Source organism: Dipodomys merriami, unplaced genomic scaffold, assembly GCF_024711535.1.
Source record: "Dipodomys merriami isolate MVZ:Mamm:240054 unplaced genomic scaffold, mDipMer1.0.p SCAF_148, whole genome shotgun sequence".
In the NCBI taxonomy this organism is placed as follows: Eukaryota; Metazoa; Chordata; class Mammalia; order Rodentia; family Heteromyidae; genus Dipodomys; species Dipodomys merriami.
The window spans coordinates 3,109,140-3,134,189 of NW_027202804.1; the positions used below are offsets into that span (position 1 = coordinate 3,109,140).

At 60.9% G+C, this 25,050-nt stretch overlaps 5 protein-coding genes across 8 annotated transcripts in view; 1 reads left to right on the forward strand and 4 right to left on the reverse strand.

The window, feature by feature from the left end:
• Positions 1 to 3,744, forward strand: part of LOC138826704 (breast cancer anti-estrogen resistance protein 1) — a 32,781-nt gene extending 29,037 nt beyond the window's left edge. For all 4 annotated transcript variants that reach the window (XM_070021955.1, XM_070021953.1, XM_070021954.1 and 1 more), the window contains exons 5-7: positions 11 to 1,105; positions 1,363 to 1,452; positions 2,877 to 3,744. In XM_070021955.1, coding sequence (XP_069878056.1) covers positions 11 to 1,105; positions 1,363 to 1,452; positions 2,877 to 3,389 — 1,698 coding nt within the window. In that variant the 3' untranslated portion in view covers positions 3,390 to 3,744. The remainder of the gene's footprint in view (positions 1 to 10; positions 1,106 to 1,362; positions 1,453 to 2,876) is intronic.
• A 1,271-nt stretch (positions 3,745 to 5,015) lies between these two features.
• LOC138826676 (chymotrypsinogen B-like) lies at positions 5,016 to 7,878 on the reverse strand. Its single transcript, XM_070021904.1, has 7 exons — positions 7,815 to 7,878; positions 6,533 to 6,636; positions 6,380 to 6,459; positions 6,219 to 6,294; positions 5,930 to 6,110; positions 5,702 to 5,835; positions 5,016 to 5,244 (listed from the first exon to the last, which is right to left on the reverse strand). Exons 1-7 carry the CDS (start codon positions 7,876 to 7,878, stop codon positions 5,059 to 5,061), a joined length of 825 nt encoding a protein of 274 aa, XP_069878005.1. The 3' UTR covers positions 5,016 to 5,058.
• A 2,059-nt stretch (positions 7,879 to 9,937) lies between these two features.
• LOC138826680 (chymotrypsinogen B-like) lies at positions 9,938 to 11,503 on the reverse strand. The gene is made up of 6 exons (XM_070021908.1): positions 11,489 to 11,503; positions 11,319 to 11,398; positions 11,154 to 11,232; positions 10,868 to 11,045; positions 10,643 to 10,776; positions 9,938 to 10,166 (listed from the first exon to the last, which is right to left on the reverse strand). Exons 1-6 carry the CDS (start codon positions 11,501 to 11,503, stop codon positions 10,005 to 10,007), a joined length of 648 nt encoding a protein of 215 aa, XP_069878009.1. The 3' UTR covers positions 9,938 to 10,004.
• Positions 11,504 to 15,228: 3,725 nt separating this feature from the next.
• LOC138826677 (chymotrypsinogen B-like) lies at positions 15,229 to 17,837 on the reverse strand. Its single transcript, XM_070021905.1, has 8 exons — positions 17,774 to 17,837; positions 16,998 to 17,081; positions 16,757 to 16,860; positions 16,582 to 16,661; positions 16,417 to 16,495; positions 16,125 to 16,308; positions 15,902 to 16,035; positions 15,229 to 15,448 (listed from the first exon to the last, which is right to left on the reverse strand). Exons 1-8 carry the CDS (start codon positions 17,835 to 17,837, stop codon positions 15,287 to 15,289), a joined length of 891 nt encoding a protein of 296 aa, XP_069878006.1. The 3' UTR covers positions 15,229 to 15,286.
• Positions 17,838 to 22,125: 4,288 nt separating this feature from the next.
• LOC138826681 (chymotrypsinogen B-like) lies at positions 22,126 to 24,037 on the reverse strand. Its single transcript, XM_070021910.1, has 7 exons — positions 23,893 to 24,037; positions 23,640 to 23,743; positions 23,470 to 23,546; positions 23,312 to 23,390; positions 23,023 to 23,203; positions 22,800 to 22,933; positions 22,126 to 22,345 (listed from the first exon to the last, which is right to left on the reverse strand). The coding sequence occupies exons 1-7, from the start codon at positions 24,035 to 24,037 to the stop codon at positions 22,184 to 22,186; spliced, it is 882 nt and encodes a 293-aa protein (XP_069878011.1). The 3' UTR covers positions 22,126 to 22,183.
• Positions 24,038 to 25,050: the final 1,013 nt, after the last annotated feature.

Sequence of the window (25,050 nt, forward strand, 5' to 3'; positions counted from 1 at the left end):
GGTCCCCCAGGTGTATGATGTTCCCCCGTCGGTGAGCAAGGACGTGCCGGATGGGCCGCTGCAGCGGGAGGAGACCTATGACGTGCCCCCTGCCTTCGCCAAGGCCAAGCCCTTTGACCCGGCCCGCCACCCGCTGATCCTCGCCGCCCCGCCTCAGGACCCCCCGCCCGCCGAGGACGTGTACGACGTGCCGCCCCCTGCTCCCGACCTCTACGATGTGCCCCCGGGCTTGCGGCGGCCGGGCCCAGGCGCCCTGTATGACGTGCCCCGTGACCGGGCGCTTGCCCCTGAGGGGGCTGACGGCGTGGGTGATGACGGCGTGTACGCTGTGCCCCCACCGGCCGAGCGGGAGGCCCCCGCCGACGCCAAGCGCCTGTCGGCCTCCAGCACGGGCAGCACCCGCAGTAGCCAGTCGGCGTCATCCTTGGAGGCAGCTGTGCCAGGCCGGGAGCCCCTGGAGCTGGAAGTTGCGGTGGAGTCCCTGGCACGGCTGCAGCAGAGTGTGAGTGCCACCATAGCCCGCCTTTTGGACCTGGCGGGCAGCGCCGGCGGGGCTGGGGGCCGGCGGAGCACCCCCGAGCCCCAGGAGCCGCCCGTGCAGGACCTGCGGGCGGCCGTGGCGGCGGTCCAGGGCGCCGTCCACGAGCTACTAGAGTTTTCCCGCAGCGCCGTAAGCAACGCCACCCACACTTCTGACCGCACCCTGCATGCCAAGCTTAGCCGGCAGCTGCAGAAGATGGAAGACGTGTACCAGACACTGGTGGCCCACGGGCAGGTCCTGGACAGTGGCCGAGGAGGCCCCGGGTTGACCCTCGAAGACCTGGACCGCCTTGTGGCCTGCTCGCGGGCTGTGCCCGAGGACGCCAAGCAGCTGGCCTCCTTCTTGCATGGCAATGCCTCACTGCTCTTCAGACGGACCAAAGCCTCTGCCTCAGGGCCAGAGGGGGGTGGCTCCCCACACCCCAACCCCACTGACAAGGCCAGCAGCATCCAGTCGCGACCACTGCCCTCTCCCCCCAAGTTCACCTCTCAGGACTCTCCAGATGGGCAGTACGAGAACAGCGAGGGGGGCTGGATGGAGGATTATGACTACGTCCACCTGCAGGTGGGTGCCCACACCGGCCAGGACACAGGCCCCGACCGCCTCTCATGTCGCAGGAACCCCGGAGCCTCTCCCCTGCCCCCTCCGCCCCCCACAGGGCTCTCCTAGAGGGAGGGGTGGGACCCTCCATCCATGGTGGTCAAATGCGGTGGCCAGGCTTGAGGGTGCATGGACATTCAGCGCCACCTGGCGGACTCCCTGGGCTTTGCATCCCACCAACCTGCTGGCCTTTTTAGTTTAGCCCTTGTTCTCCCTTCCAGGGGAAGGAAGAGTTTGAGAAGACCCAAAAGGAGCTGCTGGAGAAGGGCAACATCATGCGGCAGGGGAAAGGCCAGCTGGAGCTGCAGCAGGTGAGGGCCCAGCCTCGCTGGGGGGGGGACCCTGGACCAGAGAGCCGGCTTCTCCCGGAATGGTGGTTCCAACCTGCCGGGGCAGATTCCTGCCAGTCACTTCCCAACTTCATGATCATCTCCATCCCCCCAGTACTGGGTTTGAACTCAGGGCCTCCCACTTGCTCAGCAGGAACTCTACCACACGAGGCAGGTCTCAAACTCCTGGGTCAAGTCACCTCCTGCCCCAGGCAGCTGAGGTACTATGAGTGTGCCGCTGCACACCTGGCCTGATCCTGTTTATCTTAGCGGTTATTACCCGAAGGCTGGGCCTGCAGGTCAGTGGTAGTACACTTGACTAGCATGCCTGAAGCCCTGGACTCAAGTCCCAGGTCTGCAGTAAATAGTTACAATTAGGTTCTTTTTTTTTTTTTTTTTTTTTTTTTTTTTTTTTTTGTCGGTCGTGGGGCTTGAACTCTGGGCCTGGGCGTTGTCCCTCAGCTCTTCAGCTCAAGGCGAGCGCTCTACCACTTGAGCTACAGCGCCACTTCCGGTTTTCTGGTGGTTTATTGGAGATAGGAGTCTCATGGTCTCTCCTGCCCGGGCTGGCTTTGAACCGCGATCCTCAGATCTCAGCCTCCTGAGTAGCTAGGATTACAGGCGTGAGCCACCAGCGCCCGGCTTACAATTAGGTTCTTATCAGGGTAATTCTAGACCTAGAGAACATAGAGCAGTGTACACACGGCCTTCCACCAGCCAGCGCCCGCCATCGGGGCCGCCGCGTGCCTGCGCTAAGTCTTGGGAATCACTGCCTTCGTCTCCAGCGTTTTCCCCAGCGTTCAACGTTCTTCATAAATTCTTTTCAAAGGCCATATAATATCTATTGTTGAATTGTTTCCATAGTGCCCAGTTTTCCTTATTCTAGATACTGGTGCCCTGTTTGAAGAGTTTGCTTCATGTTTTGAGTCATTTCCTAGGATAGGAAAGGGGTAATTCTGAAAAACACCGAGTGATTCATTCCCGTTATGAAGGAATTCAGAGTAATACAAAGCAACACTGCCCGGCTAGCTTCCCTTCCTCCCTTCCCTGGGGCAGAGGTGGAAGGGAGGGGACAGAGCCTATCCCTCCCTGAGCCCTGGCCACAAAGGGGGGTTCCCCCCCCACACTCCCCACTCCCCGCAAGGCTGGCAGTGTAGACACATGCCTCATGGGAGCTCTGTGGAAAGTCAATGAGTGGCGCGTGGGAATAGCAACAAACGTTCTAAGTGTAGAGCGAATTGGGCTGCCTGTAGCTTTAAGAAGTAGACATGTCCTGTGTCCTCCCGTAGTCTTGCAGCACATTTTCACCCCTTGGTCCCGTTACCCCACTTTGAGCTTGGGGAGCAGTGTGCTGGGCCTATGTCCGTGGGCCCACAGCCTAACCGTGCTTCCCCCGGCTTCCCCAGCTGAAGCAGTTTGAGCGGCTGGAGCAGGAGGTGTCTCGGCCCATAGACCATGACCTGGCTGGCTGGACGCCCGCCCAGCCCCTGGCCCCAGGCCGGACAGGCGGCCTAGGACCCTCGGACCGGCAGCTGCTGCTCTTCTACCTGGAACAGTGTGAGGCCAACCTGACCACGCTGACCGATGCCGTGGAGGCCTTCTTCACCGCCGTGGCCACCAACCAGCCGCCCAAGATCTTCGTGGCACACAGCAAGTTCGTCATCCTCAGTGCCCACAAGCTGGTGTTCATCGGGGACACGCTGTCCCGGCAGGCCAAGGCGGCCGACGTGCGCAGCCAGGTGACGCACTACAGCAACCTGCTCTGCGACCTGCTGCGGGCCATCGTGGCCACCACCAAGGCCGCGGCCCTGCAGTACCCCTCGCCCTCGGCGGCCCAGGACATGGTGGACAGGGTCAAGGAGCTGGGCCACAGCACCCAGCAGTTCCGCCGGGTGCTGGGCCAGCTGGCAGCCGCCTGAGCGCACACGATGTGGACATGGAGGCAGGGAGGCACCCACCGGGAGAGGCCGGCCAGCGTCCCACGCGCTTGGGGCCGGGCAGCCCCGCCGCGCCGCAGACCCCGTGGCCTCGGCGGTGCAGGCTTTGTACATAGTTGTGACAGGCGGTGGGCGGCGCCTCCTCCGGGCTGCAGCGGGCACCGAGCACGTGCTGAGCCCAGAGGGCCGCGCACGGGCCCCGCACTGGCCGCGGGGCCCCAGGCTCCGGGACAGGCTGGGCAGCACTCAGAGAGAAGCCAACGGAACTGTTTTCCTTACGGATTTCTAATCCTGCCACAGATAGTCGACACCTAATAAAAGTTGGGGAGGAAAGCGATCTTCTCCTGCTCGAGGCTTTTGCTCTACCACTTGTCTGTCAGCTTTACTGCCAGCTTTCTCTGAGGTGTAGCTCTTTAGCAGAGTCTGGTGGACCTTCCTGCCCAGACTGCCTTTGCACCACAATCCTCAGGTCTCAGACCGTTGTACCTGTCAGTACACGTTAGGACGACTTAGCACTTGAAGAAGGAGGAAAAAAGCTAGGTCTGGGAGAGATGCTGTGAGCACTGAGGACAGAGCCGGTACCTCCTGGCCTCTCTCATGCCCAGAGCTGGTTGGGCCTCCGCTGTGACCCCGCCCCTGCCCTGCCCCGGGGACCGGCAGCACACTGGCCAGAGCCACAGTCAGAGGCCATGGCCTCCACAGGGTGGCTCTTCTAGGGAGGCGACAGGCCTCCTGGGGGTACAGGGAAGTAGTGTGCCCCAGGCACTGGCTGGTGGGTCAGTCCCCACGTGCACGAAGGCTTTGTGACTGGCACATCGCCGTCCTGGCTGTGGCGTGGGATAGCCTGGGAGCAGCTTGTCTGCAGCCTGCAGGTTCCAGACGCTTCCTTCTGGCTGCACGGCTTAGGCCTCCCTAAGCCTGCCCACCTCATCCACCCACAGTGGGCAGCAGCTGTGCACCCTCTGAGCCCAGTCCTAGGACGCGGCTGGGCCGGCTGTGTCTGCTCCCGAGGTCCTGGGTGTGCTCCTGGCCTTGTTCCTGCTCCTCACTGGGCCATGGGGGGGGGGTGACCCAGGCTCCTGGATGCTTGCGCCTCCTCCCAGTAGAGCTGCGGCCCCTGCACACGATCGCAGACACCGCGCAGAGCACGCCCTGGCGTTGGCCTCCCCTGGCCAGAGCCCTCTGGCCCGTCCTTGGGCTGAGGGGGCCGTGTGTCTCGGGCTGGGGCTCTGCAGGGGCCTGGGAAGGAGGCAGCCGTGGAGCTGCCACCGTGGGGAAGAAACCCAAACCCACAGGTGCGTGCGCAGCGCCTCACCGCCTGCTGCTCCCATGGCAGCGCTCTGAGCATGCGTGCGGCCGCCAGCGGCTGCCTCCAGGCTGGGGCTGGGAGGGGAGGCCAGGCCGCCATCGCCCACACACCCACACCCTGACACCTGTGTTTTTCTTTGTTTCATGTGCCTGTGTGCTTCTGACCAGCCGCGTGATGGGAGAAGGGCTGGGGGGCCTCTCCCCGAGATCCCCACCTCCCAGGTTGGCCCAGCCCAGTGGTCCACGTTCAGGAACGGGAGAGGCCCCCAAACAAAAGCCAGACCACACTGATGGGTGTTAATGAATCTGTTGAGGCTTGGTGGGGAGCAGGGCAAGAAGGAATTCAGAGGTTCAGAGCAGCTCTGAGGCTGTTTTCCTCCAGGGTCTGCTTCACCCAGGGGAGGAGCGCAGTGATGCGGGTGAACACAGCAGGCATGCTGGCGTCACATTCACGGCTGCCCCAGGACACGATGCCCACCTGGCTCCACACTCCTCCCTTCTCGCACACCAGGGGGCCGCCAGAGTCGCCCTGCAGGGAGAGGGAAACAGGCTCTGGTTTTGTCGTAGCCCAGGCAACCCGGCCTCTGCACATGTGCCCAGAGGCCAGCCCATGGCCTGACCCAGGACACCTCTGCCTGCTTTCTGGGTGGGTTGTGGAGGGTTTCAGCAGCTGCTGTGGGTTGAACTTTCTGGAAGTCTGGGCCATTGTGTGACAGAAGTCAGTGCGGCTGAGTGCGTGCAGGGCCGCAGGAGGGCGGGCTGCGCGGGGCAGCGCGGCTGCGGCTCAGCCTCGGCTCTGCCCGGGCCCTGTCCAGGCTGCGCGGCTCACCTCCCGCAGCCGCCACGCACACGCTCACGGGGACCTGACACCATCGCGGCTGACACACTGCACCTGCCTCCCTCCCCCTCAGCCCTCACCCCGTACTCGGGCAGCCATGTCTGGAGAGAGAGGGGGGACAGTGTGGGCAGAGCCCAGGAGGCCCCACCATGCAAGGGCCGGTCCCGTTGCCGCCTGCGCAGATCATGTCGTCGGTGACGTTATCACCCCAGTACTTCCGACAGTCGGGAGTGGACACGAGGGGCAGCACGGCCTGCCACAGCTTGTACCAACTCTCCGGGTCTAGAAGGGCAGCGGAGTGAGTGGTCAGTGCGCATGCCCCTCTCCCCAACCTGGCAGCTCCCACCCCGATCAGCCCAGTGGAAGGGATGCTCACTGGGCAAGAGCGTCTGGCCCCAGCCTGTGATGACGCACGGTGTCCCTGGCGGGAAGTCAGCCTCGTCACAGGCCAGGCACACGGCAGACACAGTGTCGGTGAAGCGGGCCGGGGTGGCCAGCTTCAGCAGCGCGATGTCATTGTGCACAGGCTCTATACTGGCATGGGGGTTATTGAACACCTGTGGAGGAGAACCGAGCCCCAAGTGAGACCCAGGGAGGAGCCCAGGCTCTGCCATCTTCTGGGGACCAACTCCTTCCCTGGGGGTCCGTCCAGCAGGCCAGGCTACCTCTGCAATGTCCAAAACCTGGACGTCCTCATCAGAATCCAGGTTAAACACCCCCGCCACCACCTTGTCAGCTGTCCTACACATGGACACAGGTAGGGGTGAGACGGGAAAGCGGCCTGCTCCCTGCAACCCTATGAAGCCCCAGGCCGCCCAGGACTCACGTGACCATACAGTGGGCAGCAGTGACCACCCATTCCTCACTGATCAGGGCGCCACCGCAGAAGTAGATGCCATCTTTGTACTGGAGAAGTAAAAGGGGACCATCACAATTCCCACCGGGACAGCACCCCACGCTGCCCACAATCCCCCCTCACCTGAATGTACACCATCCAGGGCCAGGAGCCAGGGACAGCGTCCTCCCCACCGACCACCCTGGACAGGCCACTGAGCTCAGGAGGGATGGCGGGGATCCCGCAGCCTGGGGGAGCCACGAGGTGACAGTCAAAGTGGGCACTGGGGACCCCGCCAGGTCTCACCTCCCATCTCCAGTCTCCTCTCACCCTTGGGGGACCTCAGCTTGCTCCTCCCTTTCCCTCTCTGAAAAGTCAGCCTGACTCCCCCCTTCCCCACAAACCGGTATCCCACAGCTCAGTGTGGTGGGCGCAGGCCCCCGTGGGAGGCTCAGATGCTTGCGCCCCACTCAGCTCTCTTTCCAAGGAAAAACCCAACAGGAGGAGGTGCGGCGGTCAGCAGGGTCCCATGGCTGCCTAGCTTAATCACACAGCTCAGAATCTCAGTTTCCCCATCAGCACCCTGGGGGCGCCACTGTGAGGGCTGCGACGAATGATCGACAAGTGCTTGCTCCATTCCTGGGACTGAGAAGGCACTGAATAAATAGAGCTTTAAAAGGACAAGCTTCACCGGGCACCAGTGGCTCACGCCTGTAATCCTAGCTACTCGGGAGGCTGAGATTGGAGGATCGGGGCTTGAAGCCAGCCTGGGCAGGAAAGTCCATGAGATTCATCTCCAATAAACCACCAGAAAACAGGAAGTGGTGCTGTGTCTCAAGTGGTAGAGTGCTTTTCTTGAGTTGAAGAGCTCAGGGACAGCACCTAGGCCCAGAGTTCAAGCCCCAAGAAAAAAGGACCAGCTGCTGGCTTACATTCATAGTCCTGGCTACTCAGGAAGCAGAGATCTGAGACCATGGTTCAAAGCCAGCCTGAGGAGACAATCCTTGAGACTTTAATCTCCAATTAACCACCAAAAACAAAAAACCCCAGAAGTGAAGTAGTTGCTCATGTGGTGGAATGTTAACCTTGAGCAAAAAAAGCTCAGACACAGTACCCAGGCCCTGAGTTCCAGGACTAACAACAGAAAAAAAAAAAAAAAAGTCAGGCTTGGGCAGGCAGGGCTGTGCCCCGCACGGCCGCATCGCCGCCTCCTCCACAGGACACAGACCGGCTGCGCAGCGATGCAGAGGGCCCGGCTGCCAGGGTCTCAGGGGTTCTGGGGAGCAGGGGGAGCTGGGACCTGTGTCTTTCTCCCAACGCCCCCTGCAGCATGAGGCCAGTGAGGGGGAAGAGGACAGGGACTCGCTCCCGCTCACAGCAAGGTGCCCAGCTACACGGAGCGCAGAACAGGGTGAGGGGAACCAACCTTCCTGCCCAGCGAAGGCAGCGCCCAAGACAGCCCAGCAGCCCAGGAGCCAGAGGCCCAGCATGGTGCCGCCGCCACACAGCTGCGTGTTACCTGCCGGGCTCCTGCTATATACCACGGCGCCCGCTGTTATCTGAGACCTTGAGTGGAGAAGCCCTTTTCTGGGCGCGTGTCCAGTGGGCAGCGTGTGCCAGGCAGGGCAGCGCGGGAGCCTGGGATGGACACAGCTGCCGTCCACGGCTGAGCTCCAGGCCAAGGGCTCAGGGCCACGACGGGGCTGAACAGCAGCCCTGGCCCCATAGCTGTGAGCTACAGCCCTGCTGCCCGGGTAGGTTGAACACACTCAAGGTGTGCTCTAGCCATCTGAGCTGTGGGCAGAGAAGTTCAAAGGGCCAAGTGTTCCTGTACTAAGCTGGTTCCCTTCCCCTATAGGCTCCACGGCTGCTCCTCACTCAGCCCCTGCACTCTCCCCTCCCCCTGGCTGCTGCCCAGGGACTGGACTTTTCCAGGGCCACAGGGGTCTCTGAAGGAACCTGAGACGCCATTGCTTGCATTGCCTCTTCATCTCCTCCAGAGAGGCCTTGGCTGTTTGAAAAGTTGCCTTTTCATTCTCCTTGTTTTCTTTCTCTCTTTTCCCACCCACCCCCTCCATTTTGTTTGTTTTGTTTTGGGTCAGTCATGGGGCTTGAACTCTGGGTCTAGGCACTGTCCCTCAGCTCTTCAGCTCAAGGCTAGCGGTCTACCACTTGAGCCACAGTGCCACTTCCGGTTTTTTAGTGATTAATTGGAGATAAGAGTCTCATGGTGCAGGCACCGGTAGCTCACACCTGTAATCCAAGCTGTCTAGGAGGCTGAGATCTGAGGATCATGAAACTCATGAAATCCATGGGACTTTTATCTCCAATTAACTACTAAAAAGCCAGAAGTGGAATTGTGGCTCAAGTGGTAGAGCACAAGCCATGAACCAGATCAAACTACAACAACAACAAAAAACAGTGTAAGTATAGTGTCCAATTCATTCCAGAGTTCAAATCCCAGGACTGGAACAAAAAGAGAAAAGAGAAATAAACAGATCAGAGAAAGTGAGCGGCCTGAGTTTGCATACCTTTCTGACAGTGACAGCTGTGCTAGAAACAACGCATCGGCCACCATGCATGGAGGAGTTGGGCCTACATCTGACAACCGCAAATTCCTCCCTCAGTTCCACCATTGCCAGGAGACCCACCCTGTCACCCCCCCCCCCCCACACACACACACAGGAGGGCCTGGGAACCCACAGCTGGCCGTGAGCGGCTGGCGCCGGCGCACCTGAGAGAAGCCCGGGGAGCTGCTTTCCTGAGGATTTCCCATCCTGGCCCGAGTAGTCTACCCCTAATAAAAGTTGAAGAGGGGAGCGACCTCCTGAGGTCGGGACAGAGGCGAGGCCGGGCTGGGGCCGCCGAGGCTCCGCCCTCTGCGGCTCGTGGACTTCAGGGCGGTGAGTGGGGTGAGCCAGGGGCTGGAGAGCAGCGGTCAGCCATGCAGGGCCTGCGGTCCCCGGTGTGCTCCTGGCCTTGTCCTGCTCCTCACTGGGCTCCTGGATGCCTGCACCTCCTCCCAGCAGAGCTGCGGCCCCTGCACACGATCACACGATCGCAGACACCGCGCAGAGCACGCCCTGGCGTTGGCCTCCCCTGGCCAGAGCCCTCTGCCCGTCCTTGGGCTGAGGGGGCCGTGTGTCTCGGGCTGGGGCTCTGCAGGGGCCTGGGAAGGAGGCAGCCGTGGAGCTGCCACCGTGGGGAAGAACCCCAAACCCACAGGTGCGTGCGCGGCGCCTCCCGCCTGCTGCTCCCATGGCAGCGCTCTGAGCATGCATGCGGCCGCCAGCGGCTGCCTCCAGGCTGGGGCTGGGAGGGGAGGCCAGGCCTCCCTGGCCCCAAACACCACAGCTTTCCACCCATGTTTTTCCCCATTTCCTGTGCCTGTGTGCTTCTGACCAGCCAGCTGATGGGAAGGGGACTTGAGGGGTTCTCCCAGAGACCCCCACGACCGTGTCTGGCCCAGTTCACTCTAGCTCAGTGAAGGTTCAAGTTCAGGAACAAAGGTGACCCTCAAACAAAAGCCAGACAACACTGATGGCAGGTCGTGGGTTTATTGAGGCTTGGGGAGGGGGGAGGCAGGGCAAGAGCAAGCACAGAGCAGCTCTGTGGCTCAGTTTTCCGCCAGGGTCTGCTTCACCCAGGGGAGGTGCGCAGTGATGCGGGTGAACACAGCGGGCATGCTGGCGTCACATTCACGGCTGCCCCAGGACACGATGCCCACCTGGGTCCACACTCCCCCCTTCTCGCACACCAGGGGGCCGCCAGAGTCATTCTGTAGGGAAAATAAAAGAAAAAAGAAAAGGAGGCTCCGGTTTTGTCGTAGCCCGGGCAGCCCGGCCCCTGCGCATGCGCCCAGAGGCCAGCCCACGGCCTGACCCAGGACACCTCTGCCTGCTTTCTGGGTGGGTTGTGGAGGGTTTCAGCAGCTGCTGTGGGTTGAACTTTCTGGAAGTCTGGGCCATTGTGTGACAGAAGTCAGTGCGGCTGAGTGCGTGCAGGGCCGCAGGAGGGCGGGCTGCGCGGGGCAGCGCGGCTGCGGCTCAGCCTCGGCTCTGCCCGGGCCCTGTCCAGGCCGCGCGGCTCACCTCCCGCAGCCGCCACGCACACACTCACGGGGACCTGACACCACCGCGGCTGACACACTGCACCTGCCTCCCTCCCCCTCAGCCCTCACCCCGTACTCGTACTCGGGCAGCCATGTCTGGAGAGAGAGGGGGGACAGTGTGGGCAGAGCCCAGGAGGCCGCACCATGCAAGGGCCGGTCCCGTTGCCGCCGGCGCAGATCATGTCATCGGTGATGTCATCACCCCAGTACTTCCGACAGTCGGGAGTGGACACGAGGGGCAGCACGGCCTGCCGCAGCGTGGGTGAATTCTCAGTGTCTACAAGGGCGGGGGAGTGAGTGGTCGGTGCCCGGCGCCCTGCCGTGCCTGGCAGCGCCCACCCCGTCAGCCCGCCGGGCAGGCTGCTCACTGTAGTGCCTGTGGCCCCAGCCTGTGATGACGCACGCGGTCCCTGGCGGGAAGTCAGCCTCGTCACAGGCCAGACACAAGGCAGACACTTCGTCAGTGAAGAGGGCCGGGGTGGCCAGCTTCAGCAGCGCGATGTCATCGTGCACAGGAATTACACTGGCATTGGGATGAACGAACGCCTGTAGCCAAGAACAGAGCTCCAAGTGAGGCCCACAGAGGAGCCGACAATCTGTGGACATCCGGGGACCCTGACCTTCCCTGGGGGCCTGTCCAGCAGGCCAGGTTACCTGTGCAATCGTCAACACCTGGACATTCTGCCCATTGGCGTTCAGGTTAAACACCCCCGCCACCACCTTTTCAACTGGCCTAGACATGGAGACAAGTAGGGGTGAGGTGGGAGAGTGTCTGCTCCCCTCTTCCGCCCTCCAGAGAGCCCGGGCTGCCAGCCTTACTCGAGCATACAGTGGGCGGCAGTGAGCACCCATTCCTCGCTGATCAACACGCCCGCGCAGGAGTGAATGTCACCTGGGATCTGTGCGAGAAGAAAGGCAGTCACTTCCACCAGGAAAGCACCCCGTGCTGACCACACCACACTGCCCCCACGCCCAGCACCCCCTCTCACCCTCAGGGACACCATCCACGGCCAGGATCCAGGGACAGCGTCCTCCCCGCCGATGACCCTGGGCAGGCCACTGAGCTGAGGAGGGATGGCAGGGATCCCGCAGCCTGGGGACACAAGGAGGTGACAGTCAAAGTGGGCACTGGGACCCCGCCAGGTCTCCCCTCCTCCCACCTCCAGTCTCCTCCCACCCTTGGGGATCCCGGCTGGCTCCTCCCTTCCCTTCGCCCTGCCCCCTCCCCCCCCCCCACAAACCTGGTATCCCACAGGTGCAGCTCAGTGTGAGGCGAGCAGGATCCTGGTCAGAGAACTCAGATTCTTGCGCCCCGCTCAGCTCCCCTTCCAGACAAATACAAACAAAAACACAAACAAACATGCAGCAGGCGAGGCGGTCAGCAGGACCCATGGCTGCCTAGTTCAGCCACGCAGCTCAGTCTCAGATTCCCCGTCAGCACGGTGGGGCGCAGCCGCCACCCTGCCAGAGTTGGTGTGAGGCTGTGACAAATGAGCGGACCAAGCGCTGCTCCATTCCGGGGACAGTATAGGCACTAAGTAAACAGACTTTTTTTTTGTAGGGGGGGGGTCGGTTGTGGGTCTTGAACTCTAGGCTTGGGCGCTGTCCCTGCACTCTTCAGCTCAAAGGAAGCACTCTACCACGGAACCCACACCACCACTTCTGGTTTTCTGGTGGTTTATTGGACATAAGAGTCTCATGGACTTCCATGCCCAGGCTGGCTTTGAACCATGATCCTTAGATCTCAGCTTCATGAGTAGTTAGGATTACAGGCATGAGTCACTGAAGCCCAGATGTAAATAGACCTTTAAAAGTACAAGTTTGTAGCAGATACCAGTGGTTCATGACTGTAATCCTAGCTGCTCAGGAGGCTGAGATCTGAGGCTCATGGTTCAAAGCCAGCCTGGGCGGCAAAGATTATGAATCACTTGTCTCCAATTGACCACCAAACAACACAAAAAAAGGCAAAGGTGGAGCTTTTGCTCATGTGGTAGAGTGCTAGCCTTGAGGAAAAAACTCAGCAAGAGCAGTAGGCCCAAGTTCAAGCTCCAGGACAACACACACACACACACACACACACACACACACACACACACACACACACACACACACACACGACATGACACGTTTCCAAAGGGCAAGAGTTGAAGGGCCCAAGCCATCAAGTCCCTTCAGTCTGTGCCCAGCTACACGGAGCGCAGAATGGGGTGAGGGGAACCAACCTTCTTGCCCAGCGAAGGCAGCGCCCAAGACAGCCCAGCAGCCCAGGAGCCAGAGGCCCAGCATGGTGCCGCCGCCACACAGCTGCGTGTTACCTGCCGGGCTCCTGCTATATACCACGGCGCCCGCTGTTATCTGAGACCTTGAGTGGAGAAGCCCTTTTCTGGGCGCGTGTCCAGTGGGCAGTGTGAGCCAGGCAGGGCAGCGCGGGAGCCTGGGATGGACACAGCTGCCATCCACGGCTGAGCTCCAGGCCAAGGGCTCAGGGCCACGACGGGTCTGAACAGCAGCCCTGGCCCCATAGCTGTGAGCTACAGCCCTGCTGCCCGGGTAGGCTGAGTCTATGGACTCACAGCTGAGCCCCAGACTAGCAGTGGCTATGGTCTAAGAGTCCAACAAACCTTCTTTCCTCAAATCTCAGGCTCCTGATTAGCTGAGATTACAGGCATGAACCACCAGAGCCTGGGGACATTTGTCTTACTGGAACTCCTTGTCTGTTCCTGGCCTTGGCTCATTTTAGAAGATGGGCTAAGGACAGAGAGTGGGCCACGTGTGTTAGGCAGGAAAGCAGAGCACTGAACACTCGGTGTCCTGCCTGAATGAAACCACTCTGCACGAGTGAGCTCATCGTGTAAGCAGCGCTCACCAGGCCCCTCCTGGAAGAGACCAAGGACACCAGTCCCCGGTGTAGCAAGCCTGCACCAGGGGAAGGAATGGGAAAGTAGTTTGTTTTTAAAGATCTACTATAGATCATCACCATTTCGGAAGTCATAATAATTTTATTTACTATTTTTGACACTAAAGTCAGAAGGTCCACTCTTTTTTTTTTTTTTTTTGGCCTGGTAAGAATTTTTTTTATTTTTAATATATTTTTATTGTGAAAATACTGTACAGAGGGGTTACAATTACATGGGTAAGATAATGAGCACATTTCTTATCAAGCATTGTAGCCTCCTGCTTTGTTTCCCCTTCCTGTCCCTTCGTATCCTCCCCCCACATCCTCCCCCCCCAAAATTGTAAAGTTCGTTTTTCAACATAACAACTTGTACATCTCATTGTTGCAATGGGTAGAAGATCCACTCTTAAGGGGACATTTAACACCACCGTGTACTCAGGAGACTGAGATGTGAGGATTAAGCTTCGAAGCCAGCCAGGGCTTTGCAAAAACTCCAAAAGTGAAGCTGTGGCTCAAGTGGTAGAGCACCAGCATTGTAGGAAAAGCCAAATGAAAGGCAAATGTAGGCCCCCCCCTACACACAGACACAGACACAGACACACACACACACACACACACACACACACACACACACACACACACACGGAGAGAGAACAAGAAAAGAAAGAAAAGCAAAGAAAGGAAGGAAAAAGGGAGGGAGGGAAGGAGGAAGAGGGAAATGAAGAAAGAACGGGAAAAGGAAGGAGGGAAGGAAAGAAGAAAGAAAGAGAAGAAGAAAGAAAAGGAGAAGGTAAAAACAGCTTTGGGAACAGCCAAGGCCTCTCTGGAGGTGAAGGGGCAGCAGCAAGCACTGGCGTCCGCGTCCCTTTGGAGACGCCTGTGGCCCGGGAAGTCAAGTCCCCCTGGAAGTCCAGCGGCCAGGGTGAGGGGAGAGCGCAGGGCAGGGCGGAGTGAGGAGCTGCCTGGGGAAGGTCTGCGTACAGGGGCTGGGACAGGAGGGACAGGGGCAGAGGCGGTGGCCCCGCCCCTCCCTCCTCCCTGACTGGACATCCTGGGAACCCGCAGCTGGCCGTGAGAGTCTGGCCAGCGCCCGCAGGCTGGGCGGCCTCTGCGGCCCAGGCTTTGTATGTAGTTGTGACAGGCGGTGGGCGGTGAGTGGAGCGATGCCGGGTGGCAGGGGAAGGGGGTCCCTTCCGGAGGAATCCAAGATGTGGGCTGGGAGGTGAGTCCCCTGACTTCCCCAGAGCAGAGAGGGGTGGAGAGGGCGGGCAGAGCTGGGCTGCAGAGCTGGGGCCCATGCGGGGCCTGAGGTGCTGGGTGTGCTCCTGGCCTTGTTCCCTGCTCCTCACTGGGCCATGGGGCGGGGGGTGACCCAGGCTCCTGGATGCCTGCGCCTCCTCCCAGCAGAGCTGCGGCCCCTGCACACGATCACACGATCGCAGACACCGCGCAGAGCACGCCCTGGCGTTGGCCTCTGGCCCCTCCTTGGGCTGAGGGGGCCGCCGTGTGCCACCGTGGGGAAGAACCCCAAACTCACAGGTGCGTGCGCGGCGCCTCCCGCCTGCTGCTCCCATGGCAGCGCTCTGAGCACGGGTGCGGCTGCCAGCGGCTGCCTCCAGGCTGGGGCTGGGAGGGGAGGCCAGGCCGCCCTGGCCCCAAACACCACAGCTTTCCACCCATGTTTTTCCCCATTTCCTGTGCCTGTGTGCTTCTGACCAGCCAGCTGATGGGAAGGGGACTAGAGGGATTCTGCCAGAGACCCCACCACCAGGTCTCCTTCAGCTCAGTGGCCCCCAAACCAAAACCAGACAACATTGATGAATGTTTCTGGGTTTATTGAGGCTTGGGGGTCGGGGGAGGGCAAGAGGGAGCAGGGAGCCAGCTCTGTGGCTCAGTTTTCCTCCAGGGTCTGCTTCACCCAATCCAGGACCGCAGTGATGCGGGTGAACACAGCGGGAGTGTCCGTACAGCAGAAGTCGCTGCCCCAGGACACGATGCCCACCTGGGTCCACACTCCCCCCTTCTCGCACACCAGGGCACCGCCAGAGTCGCCCTGCAGGGAGAGGGAAACAGGCTCTGGTTTTGTCGTAGCCCGGGCAGCCCGGCCCCTGCGCATGCTCCCAGAGGCCAGCCCACGGCCTGACCCAGGACACCTCTGCCTGCTTTCTGGGTGGGTTGTGGAGGGTTTCAGCAGCTGCTGTGGGTTGAACTTTCTGGAAGTCTGGGCCATTGTGTGACAGAAGTCAGTGCGGCTGAGTGCGTGCAGGGCCGCAGGAGGGCGGGCTGCGCGGGGCAGCGCGGCTGCGGCTCAGCCTCGGCTCTGCCCGGGCCCTGTCCAGGCTGCGCGGCTCACCTCCCGCAGCCGCCACGCACACGCTCACGGGGACCTGACACCATCGCGGCTGACACACTGCACCTGCCTCCCTCCCCCTCAGCCCTCACCCCGTACTCGGGCAGCCATGTCTAGAGAGGGGGGACAGTGTGGGCAGAGCCCAGGAGGCCGCACAATGCAAGGGGAGGTCCCGTTGCCTCCAGCGCAGATCATGTCATCGGTGACGTTATCACCCCAGTACTTCCGACAGTCGGGAGTGGACACGAGGGGCAGCACGGCCTGCCGCAGCGTGGGTGCTCTTTGATGGTCTGGAAGGGCAGCGGAGGGCGAGGTCAGTGCCACGGCCCTGCCCAGCCTGGCAGCTCCCAGCCCCACCAGCCCCGGACAAGCTGCTCACCGTCGTATTGGGTCTGGCCCCAGCCTGTGATGACGCACGGTGTCCCTGGCGGGAAGTCAGCCTCGTCACAGGCCAGGCACACGGCGGACACAGTGTCGGTGAAGTGGGCCGGGGTGGCCAGCTTCAGCAGCGCGATGTCATTGGGTACAGGTTTACTGTACACTTTACCAGGTTTACTGAACACCTGTGGAGGAGAACAGAGTCCCAAGTGAGGCCCAAGGAGGAGCCCAGGCTCTGCCATCTTCTGGGGACCAACTCCTTCCCTGGGGGTCTGTCCAGCAGGCCAGGCTACCTCTGCAACGTCCAAGACCTGGACATCCTTCTCATCAGAATCCAGGTTAAACGCCCCCGCCACCACCTTGTCACCTGGCCTAGGCATGGAGACAGGTAGGGGTGAGATGGGAGAGAGGCTGCTCCCCTCCTCTGCTCTACAGAGAGCGCAGGCTGCCAGCCTTACATGACCCCACAGTGGGCAGCAGTGAGCACCCATTCCTCGCTGATCAGGGCGCCACCGCAGAAGTGGAAGCTGTCTTCATACTGGGGAAGAAAAAGGGACTGTCACAATTCCACCAGGACAGCACCCCATGCTGACTGCCACCCACACTGCCCCCACGCCCAGCACCCCCTCTCACCTGAATGGACACCTGCCAGGGCCAGGAGCCAGGGACAGCGTCCTCCCCATTGACCACCCTGGACAGCCCACTGACCTCAGGAGGGATGGCGGGGATCCCGCAGCCTGGGGACACAAGGAGGTGACAGCCAAAGTGGACCAATCAGGTCTCCCCCCCTCCCACCTCCTGTCTCCTCTCACCCTTGGGGGACCCCGGCTGGCTCCTCCCTTCCCTTCACCCTGCCCCCTGCCCCCCCACAAACCTGGTATCCCACAAATGCAGCTCAGTGTGAGGCGAGCAGGATCCTGGTCAGAGAACTCAGATTCTTGCGCCCCACTCAGCTCCCCTTCCAGACAAACACAAACAAAAACACACACAGACATGCAGCAGGCGAGGCGGTCAGCAGGACCCATGGCTGCCTAGTTCAGCCACGCAGCTCAGTCTCAGTTTCCCCATCAGCACAGTGGGGCGCAGCCGCCACCCTGCCAGAGTTGGTGTGAGGCTGTGACAAATGAGCGGACCAAGCGCTGCTCCATTCCGGGGACAGAGGAGAACTAAGAGCTGTAAAAGGACAAGCTTCTAGTGCTCACATCTGTGATCCTAGACACTCAACAGACTGAGAGCTGACGACCACGGTTCAAAGCCAGCCTCAGGAGACAGCCCTCGGGACTCTACTCTCCAATTAACCACCAAAAAAAGTCAGAAGTAAAAAGAAACTTGATTTTTAAAAAACCTCAGAAACAGAAGCTTGGCCCTGAAGGATGAATATAAAAACGGAAAATGAAACAAAACAAGATAACCCCCCCCCAGGCTTGGGCAGGCAGGGCTGAGGGGGCTGAGCCGCCACTGCCCCTTCAGTCTGTCCCTGTGCCTCGCACGGGGTACGGGGTACAGGGGGTCTGGGGAGCAGGGGGAGCTGGGACCTGTGTCTTTCTCCCAACACCCCCTGCAGCTGTGAGGCCAGTGAGGGGGAAGAGGACAGGGACTCGCTCCCGCTCACAGCTACACGGAGCGCAGAACGGGGTGAGGGGAACCAACCTTCCTGCCCAGCGAAGGCAGCGCCCAAGACAGCCCAGCAGCCCAGGAGCCAGAGGCCCAGCATGGTGCCGCCGCCACACAGCTGCGTGTTACCTGCCGGGCTCCTGCTATATACCACGGCGCCCGCTGTTATCTGAGACCTTGAGTGGAGAAGCCCTTTTCTGGGCGCGTGTCCAGTGGGCAGCGTGTGCCAGGCAGGGCAGCGCGGGAGCCTGGGATGGACACAGCTGCCGTCCACGGCTGAGCTCCAGGCCAAGGGCTCAGGGCCACGACGGGGCTGAACAGCAGCCCTGGCCCCATAGCTGTGAGCTACAGCCCTGCTGCCCGGGTAGGCTGAGTCTATGGACTCACAGCTGAGCCCCACACTGGTAGAGGCTGTGGTCTTGGGGTGCCCTAGGACCCTGGACAGAGTTGTTGTGTTTCTTCCAGAAGCCCTGTGCAGCTGGAGGAGCAGGCCTTCCCTCCAGGCAGAGGCTCAGGGGGGAGGCCTGGTGTGGGGGCAGTGCTGAGGATGGAGGCCCAGAAGGCTCAGAGAGGACTCCGCTCCAGGCGTGTTGTAGCCATGTGGGTGTGGGCAGAGCAGCTGGAAGGGCCAAGGGCTCCTGCGCTGAGCAGCTTCCCTTCCCCTGTGGCACATGGCATCCTGGGCCCAGCACGGTGCATGGACCAGCCAGGGGGTCTTGTTATATCACCTGATGAATGTTTTACCACCCCGTAAGTGTTATATCCACCTGTAATTGCTGAAGGAGTCTGGATCAAGTGATTGCAGGGGTGCAGGGAAACCTGTGTCTTGCTTTGGTTGACCGGGTGGATTGTTTCCTGGCAGTTGTGGAACTGGGAAACATTTTGGGTGAGGTTGTCAGGTGCAGGACCAGCGCCCCTTAGACGAGCAGGGCTTGATCTCCTCTGGCTGCTTTTAATTTCCCTGCATGGTGACCAGTATGCTGCTTCTAGCACAAATTTCAGTGTCAGACAGCAGTGTGGCCTTGGGCCATTGACTTGCTCTGATCTGTTTCTCTTTCTTGATTTTCTATTTTTGTTCTTCTTGTAGGGCTTGAATTCCAGTCCTGGACAATGAACCTACATGGTTTGTTCATTTGTTTTTTTCCCTCCTCAAGTCTCGTGTCCTACTATTTTAGCCACTGCCTCACTTCTTGCTTTTTAATAGTTTATTGGAGCTAAGAGTGTCATGACTTTTCTGCCAGAGCTGGTGTAGAATTTCAATCCTCTGATCTCAGCCTCCTGAGTAGCTAGAGCCACAGGCATTAGTCACCAGAGTCCCGATGCGTTTGTTTTTCTTGAGCTACTTATCTTCATTTTAGAAGATGGTCTAAGGACACAGAGCGGGCCACATGTGTTAGGCAGGAAAGCAGAGCACTGAACATATGGTGTTCTGTCTGAATGAAACCATGCAGGAGTGAGTTCCTTCTGTCAAGCAGCAGCCACCAGGCCCCTCCTGGAAGACCAAGGCTACCACTCCCCCGTGTAGCAAGCTTGCAGCTTAAAGTATTTTGATTTTAAAGATCAAACATACATCACCACCAGCTAAGAAGTTATAATAATCATATTTACTATTACTGACACCAAGGACAAGAGGTCTATTTGTTTTGGGGAGGGGTGAGAACTCTGGGCCTGGGCGCTGTCCCTCGGCTCTCCAGCTCAAGGCTAGCGCTCTACCACTTCAACCACAGAGCCACTTCTGAGATTTTGGTCGTTAATTGGAGATAAGACTCACAGACTTTCTTGCTCAGGATGGCTTTGAACCATGATCTTCAGATCTCGGCCTCCTGAGTAGCTAGGATGACAGATAGGAGCCACCGGTGTTTGGCTCATGAAGTCTAATTTTAAGGGGACATAAACAACACAATATACTCTGGAGAATGCCATGTGAGGATCAAGGTTTGAAGCCAGCCAGGGCAGGAATGTCTGAGAGACTTGAGAGATTGTTATTTCCAAATAGGGGGCAAAAAAGCCAGAAGTGAAGCTGTGGCTCAAGTGGTAGAGTTACCATCCTTGAGTGGAAAATTCCAATGAGGTGACAGAGTCTGTGTATGTGCACACACACAGACACACAAGAAAGGAAAGGAAAAAGGAAGGAAGGAAAGAAGGAGGAAAGCAGATAACGAGGGAGAAACATGGGAATAAAGGAAAGAAGGAAGCCACGAAGGAATGAGAGAAGGGAAAGGAAAGGAGGAAGGAAAAGAAGAAGGAAAGAAAGAAACTACTGAGAAAAATCTCAGTTTTGACATTGGTTGAGGCATTTCCGGAGGAGGGAAGAGACCACTTCAGAGACCCCAGTGGCCCTGGAGGAGCCAAGGGCCCCGAAGGAAGCAGCAGCAGCAGCAGCAGCAGCAGGGAGTGGGGGGAGGGCAGGGTCTGAGTGAGGAGCAGCCTGGGGAAGGTGCTCCAGGACCTGGGATGGGAGGGACAGGAGCAGAAGCGGTCACCACGCCCATTCCGGTGACCACGCCCCGAGACACACAGTGTCCCCGCCCCTCCCTCACCCACAACCCTCCGTGTGGCTCCGCCCCCGAGCCGTGGCCCCACCCGTCCCTCACCCACCCCTTGAAGTGGCCCCGCCCCGCGCCGTGGCCCCGCCCCTCCATCACCCACCCCTTCACCTGGCCGCGCCCCCACGCTGTGGCCTCGCCCCCGCGCCGTGGCCCCGCCCCGCGCCGTGGCCCCACCCCTCCTTCACCCACCCCTTCACGTGGCCCCGCCCCGCGCCGTGGCCCCGCCCCGCGCCGTGGCCGCGCCCCGCGCCGTGGCCCCGCCCCTGCCTCACCCACCCCTTCACGTGGCCCCGCCCCGCGCCGTGGCCCCACCCCTCCCTCACCCACCCCTTCACGTGGCCCCGCCCCGCGCCGTGGCCCCGCCCCGCGCCGTGGCCCCGCCCCTGCCTCCTCCCTGCTGATAGGAGGCCCTGGGAACCCGCAGCTGGCCGGGAGAGGCCCGCCTCCCGCAGGCTGGGCGGCCCAGCTGTGCCGCGGCCGTGTCCTCGGCGGCCCAGGCTTTGTACACAGTTGTGACAGGCAGTGGGGCGGCGAGTGGAGGGACCGGGCGGGCTGGGCAGGGCCCACAAGCGAGGCGGGAGCAGGCATTGCTGATTTCTGCCCCCCCTCACCCCCCCATTCTGGGCCTGGTCGCTGTCCTGTGCTGCTTTGGCTCAAGGCTAGCGCTTTACCACTTGGGTCACAGCTCCACTTCCAGACTTCGGCTTCCTGTTTGAGGGGTCGTTAATTGGCAGTGTGCGTCTGGTGGGCTTCCCGGCCAGGCTGGCTTTGCTGCACAATCCACAGGTCTAAGGCTGGTGGCGAGGCGTACAGGCTGGGGCTGCTGGCACCATGCTGCAAGGCTGGCTTTTGATAGCAGTCAGGATGTGTAATGACGACGTATTACTTGAAGAAGGAAAAAGCCAGCCAGGCCAGGGAAAGTGCTTGCGGCCCCGAGGGTGAGGACCGAGCCCCAGCTGTGGCCCTGCTCCCTCTCAAAGTGACCTGCAGCACCCACACAGCATCCTGGCCAGAGCCAAGGTCAGACGCCTGACCTCCTGGGAGGGGAACAGGGCTGGGGGGAGGGCAGGCGTACCCCCAGGCACTGGCTGGTGGGTCAGTCCCCACGTGCACGAAGGCTTGGCCTGGCTGGGAGGAGGGCAGGGCTGTGACTGGCACATCGCCGTCCTGGCTGTGGCGTGGGATAGCCTGGGAGCAGCTTGTCTGCAGCCTGCAGGTTCCAGACGCTTCCTTCTGGCTGCAGAGCTTAGGCCTCCCTAAGCCTGCGCGCCTCATTGACCTACACTGGGCCATGGGGGGGGGGGGTGACCCAGGCTCCTGGATGGCTGCGCCTCCTCCCAGCAGAGCTGCGGCCCCTGCACACGATCACACGATCGCAGACACCGCGCAGAGCACGCCCTGGCGTTGGCCTCCCCTGGCCAGAGCCCTCTGCCCGTCCTTGGGCTGAGGGGGCCGTGTGTCTCGGGCTGGGGCTCTGCAGGGGCCTGGGAAGGAGGCAGCCGTGGAGCTGCCACCGTGGGGAAGAACCCCAAACCCACAGGTGCGTGCGCGGCGCCTCCCGCCTGCTGCTCCCATGGCAGCGCTCTGAGCATGCGTGCGGCCGCCAGCGGCTGCCTCCAGGCCGGGGCTGGGAGGGGAGGCCAGGCCGCCATCGCCCACACATCCACACCCTGACACCTGTGTTTCCCCCATTTCACCTCCCTGTGTTTTTCTGACCACCCTCGAGGGAGCTGGAGCGCAAATGATGGGAAAGGGACCAGAGGGGTTCCCCAGAGACACCCAAACCCGGTCTGGGCCAGCTGAGTGGCCCCCAAACCAAAGCCAGACAACACTCATGAATGTTTATTGAGGTTTGGTGGGAGGCAGGGCAAGAGGGAGCAGGGAGCAGCTCTGTGGCTCAGTTTTCCTTCAGGATCTGCTTCACCCAATCCAGGACTGCAGTGATGCGGGTGAACACAGCGGGGGTGTCCCCAGGGCAGAATCCGCTGCCCCAGGACACGATGCCCACCTGGGTCCACACTCCCCCCTTCTTGCACACCAGGGGGCCGCCAGAGTCGCCCTGCAGGGAGAGGGAAACAGGCTCTGGTTTTGTCGTAGCCCGGGCAGCCCGGCCCCTGCGCATGCGCCCAGAGGCCAGCCCACGGCCTGACCCAGGACACCTCTGCCTGCTTTCTGGGTGGGTTGTGGAGGGTTTCAGCAGCTGCTGTGGGTTGAACTTTCTGGAAGTCTGGGCCATTGTGTGACAGAAGTCAGTGCAGCTGAGTGCGTGCAGGGGCCGCAGGAGGGCGGGCTGCGCGGGGCAGCGCGGCTGCGGCTCAGCCTCGGCTCTGCCCGGGCCCTGTCCAGGCTGCGCGGCTCACCTCCCGCAGCCGCCACGCACACGCTCACGGGGACCTGACACCATCGCGGCTGACACACTGCACCTGCCTCCCTCCCCCTCAGCCCTCACCCCGTACTCGGGCAGCCATGTCTAGAGAGGGGGGACAGTGTGGGCAGAGCCCAGGAGGCCGCACCATGCAAGGGGAGGTCCCGTCGCTTCCAGCGCAGATCATGTCATCGGTGACCAGGTCGCCCCAGATCTCCTTACAGACTGGAGTGGACACGAGGGGCAGCATGGCCTGCTGCAGCGTGGGTGCTCTTTGATAGTCTGGAAGGGCAGCGGAGGGCGAGGTCAGTGCCACGGCCCTGCCCAGCCTGGCAGCTCCCAGCCCCACCAGCCCCGGACAAGCTGCTCACCGTCGTATTGGGTCTGGCCCCAGCCTGTGATGACGCACTCAGTCCCTGGCGGGAAGTCAGCCTCGTCACAGGCCAGACACACGGCGGACACAGTGTCGGTGAAGCGGGCCGGGGTGGCCAGCTTCAGCAGCGCGATGTCATTGTGCACAGGCTCTATACTGGCATGGGGGTTATTGAACACCTGTGGAGGAGAACCGAGCCCCAAGTGAGACCCAGGGAGGAGCCCAGGCTCTGCCATCTTCTGGGGACCAACTCCTTCCCTGGGGGTCCGTCCAGCAGGCCAGGCTACCTCTGCAATGTCCAAGACCTGGACGCCCTCCTCATCAGGATCCAGGTTAAACGCCCCCACCACCACCTTGTCATCTGTCCTACACATGGACACAGGTAGGGGTGAGATGGGAGAGAGGCTGTTCCCCTCCTTTGCCCTCTAGAGCCCACAGGACTCACGTGACCCCACAGTGGGCAGCAGTGACCACCCATTCCTCGCTGATCAGGGCGCCACCGCAGAAGTGGAAGCCTGCATACTGGGAAGAAGAAGGGACTGTCACAATTCCACCAGGACAGCACCCCATGCTGACTGCCACCCACACTCCCCCACGCCCAGCACCCCCTCTCACCTGCAGGGACACCTGCCAGGGCCAGGAGCCAGGGACAGCGTCCTCCCCATTGACCACCCTGGACAGCCCACTGACCTCAGGAGGGATGGCAGGGATCCCGCAGCCTGGGGACACAAGGAGGTGACAGCCAAAGTGGGCACTGGGACCCCACCAGGTCTCCCCCCCTTCCCACCTCCTGTCTCCTCTCACCCTTGGGGGACCCCGGCTGGCTCCTCCCTTGCCTTCACCCTGCCCCCTGCCCCCCCCCACAAACCTGGTATCCCACATTTGCAGCTCAGTGTGAGGCGAGCAGGATCCTGGTCAGAGAACTCAGATTCTTGCGCCCCGCTCAGCTCCCCTTCCAGACAAATACACACACACACAGACATGCAGCAGGCGAGGCGGTCAGCAGGACCCATGGCTGCCTAGTTCAGCCATGCAGCTCAGTCTCAGTTTCCCCATCAGCACGGTGGGGCGCAGCCGCCACCCTGCCAGAGTTGGTGTGAGGCTGTGACAAATGAGCGGACCAAGCGCTGCTCCATTCCGGGGACAGAGGAGAACTAAGAGCTGTAAAAGGACAAGCTTCTAGTGCCCACATCTGTGATCCTAGACACTCAACAGACTGAGAGCTGATGACCACGGTTCAAAGCCAGCGTCAGGAGACAGCCCTCGAGACTCTACTCTCCAATTAACCACCAAAAAAAGCCCAAAGTGGAGCTGTGGTAGAGTGCTGGCCTTTAGTAAAAACAACTCAGAGCCAGGGGCTGGGAAGGTGGCTCAGTGGTAGAGTGTTCGCCTCCCATGCATGAGGCCCTGGGTTCGATTCCTCAGCACCACATAAGCAGAAAAAGCTGGAAGTGGTGCTGTGGCTCAAGTGGTAGAACACTAGCCTTGAGCTGAAGAGCTGAGGGACAGCGTCCAGGCCCAGAGTTCAAGCCCCACGGCTGACCAAAAAAACAAAAAAACTCAGAGACAGAGACTAGGCCCTGAAGGATGAACATAAAAAAGGAGAAAACAAAGCAAAACCCTCAGGCTTGTGCAGGCAGGGCTGAGGGGGCCGAGCCGCCACTGCCCCTTCAGTCTGTCCCTGTGCCCCGCACGGCCGCATCGCCGCCTCCTCCACAGGACACAGACCGCTGCGCAGCGATGCAGAGGGCCCGGCTGCCAGGGTCTCAGGGGGTCTGGGGAGCAGGGGGAGCTGGGACCTGTGTCATTCTCCCAACGCCCCCTGCAGCTGTGAGGCCAGTGAGGGGGAAGCGGACAGGGGCTCGCTCCCGCTCACAGCAAGGTGCCCAGCTACACGGAGCGCAGACCAGGGTGAGGGGAACCAACCTTCCTGCCCAGCGAAGGCAGCGCCCAAGACAGCCCAGCAGCCCAGGAGCCAGAGGCCCAGCATGGTGCCGCCGCCACACAGCTGCGTGTTACCTGCCGG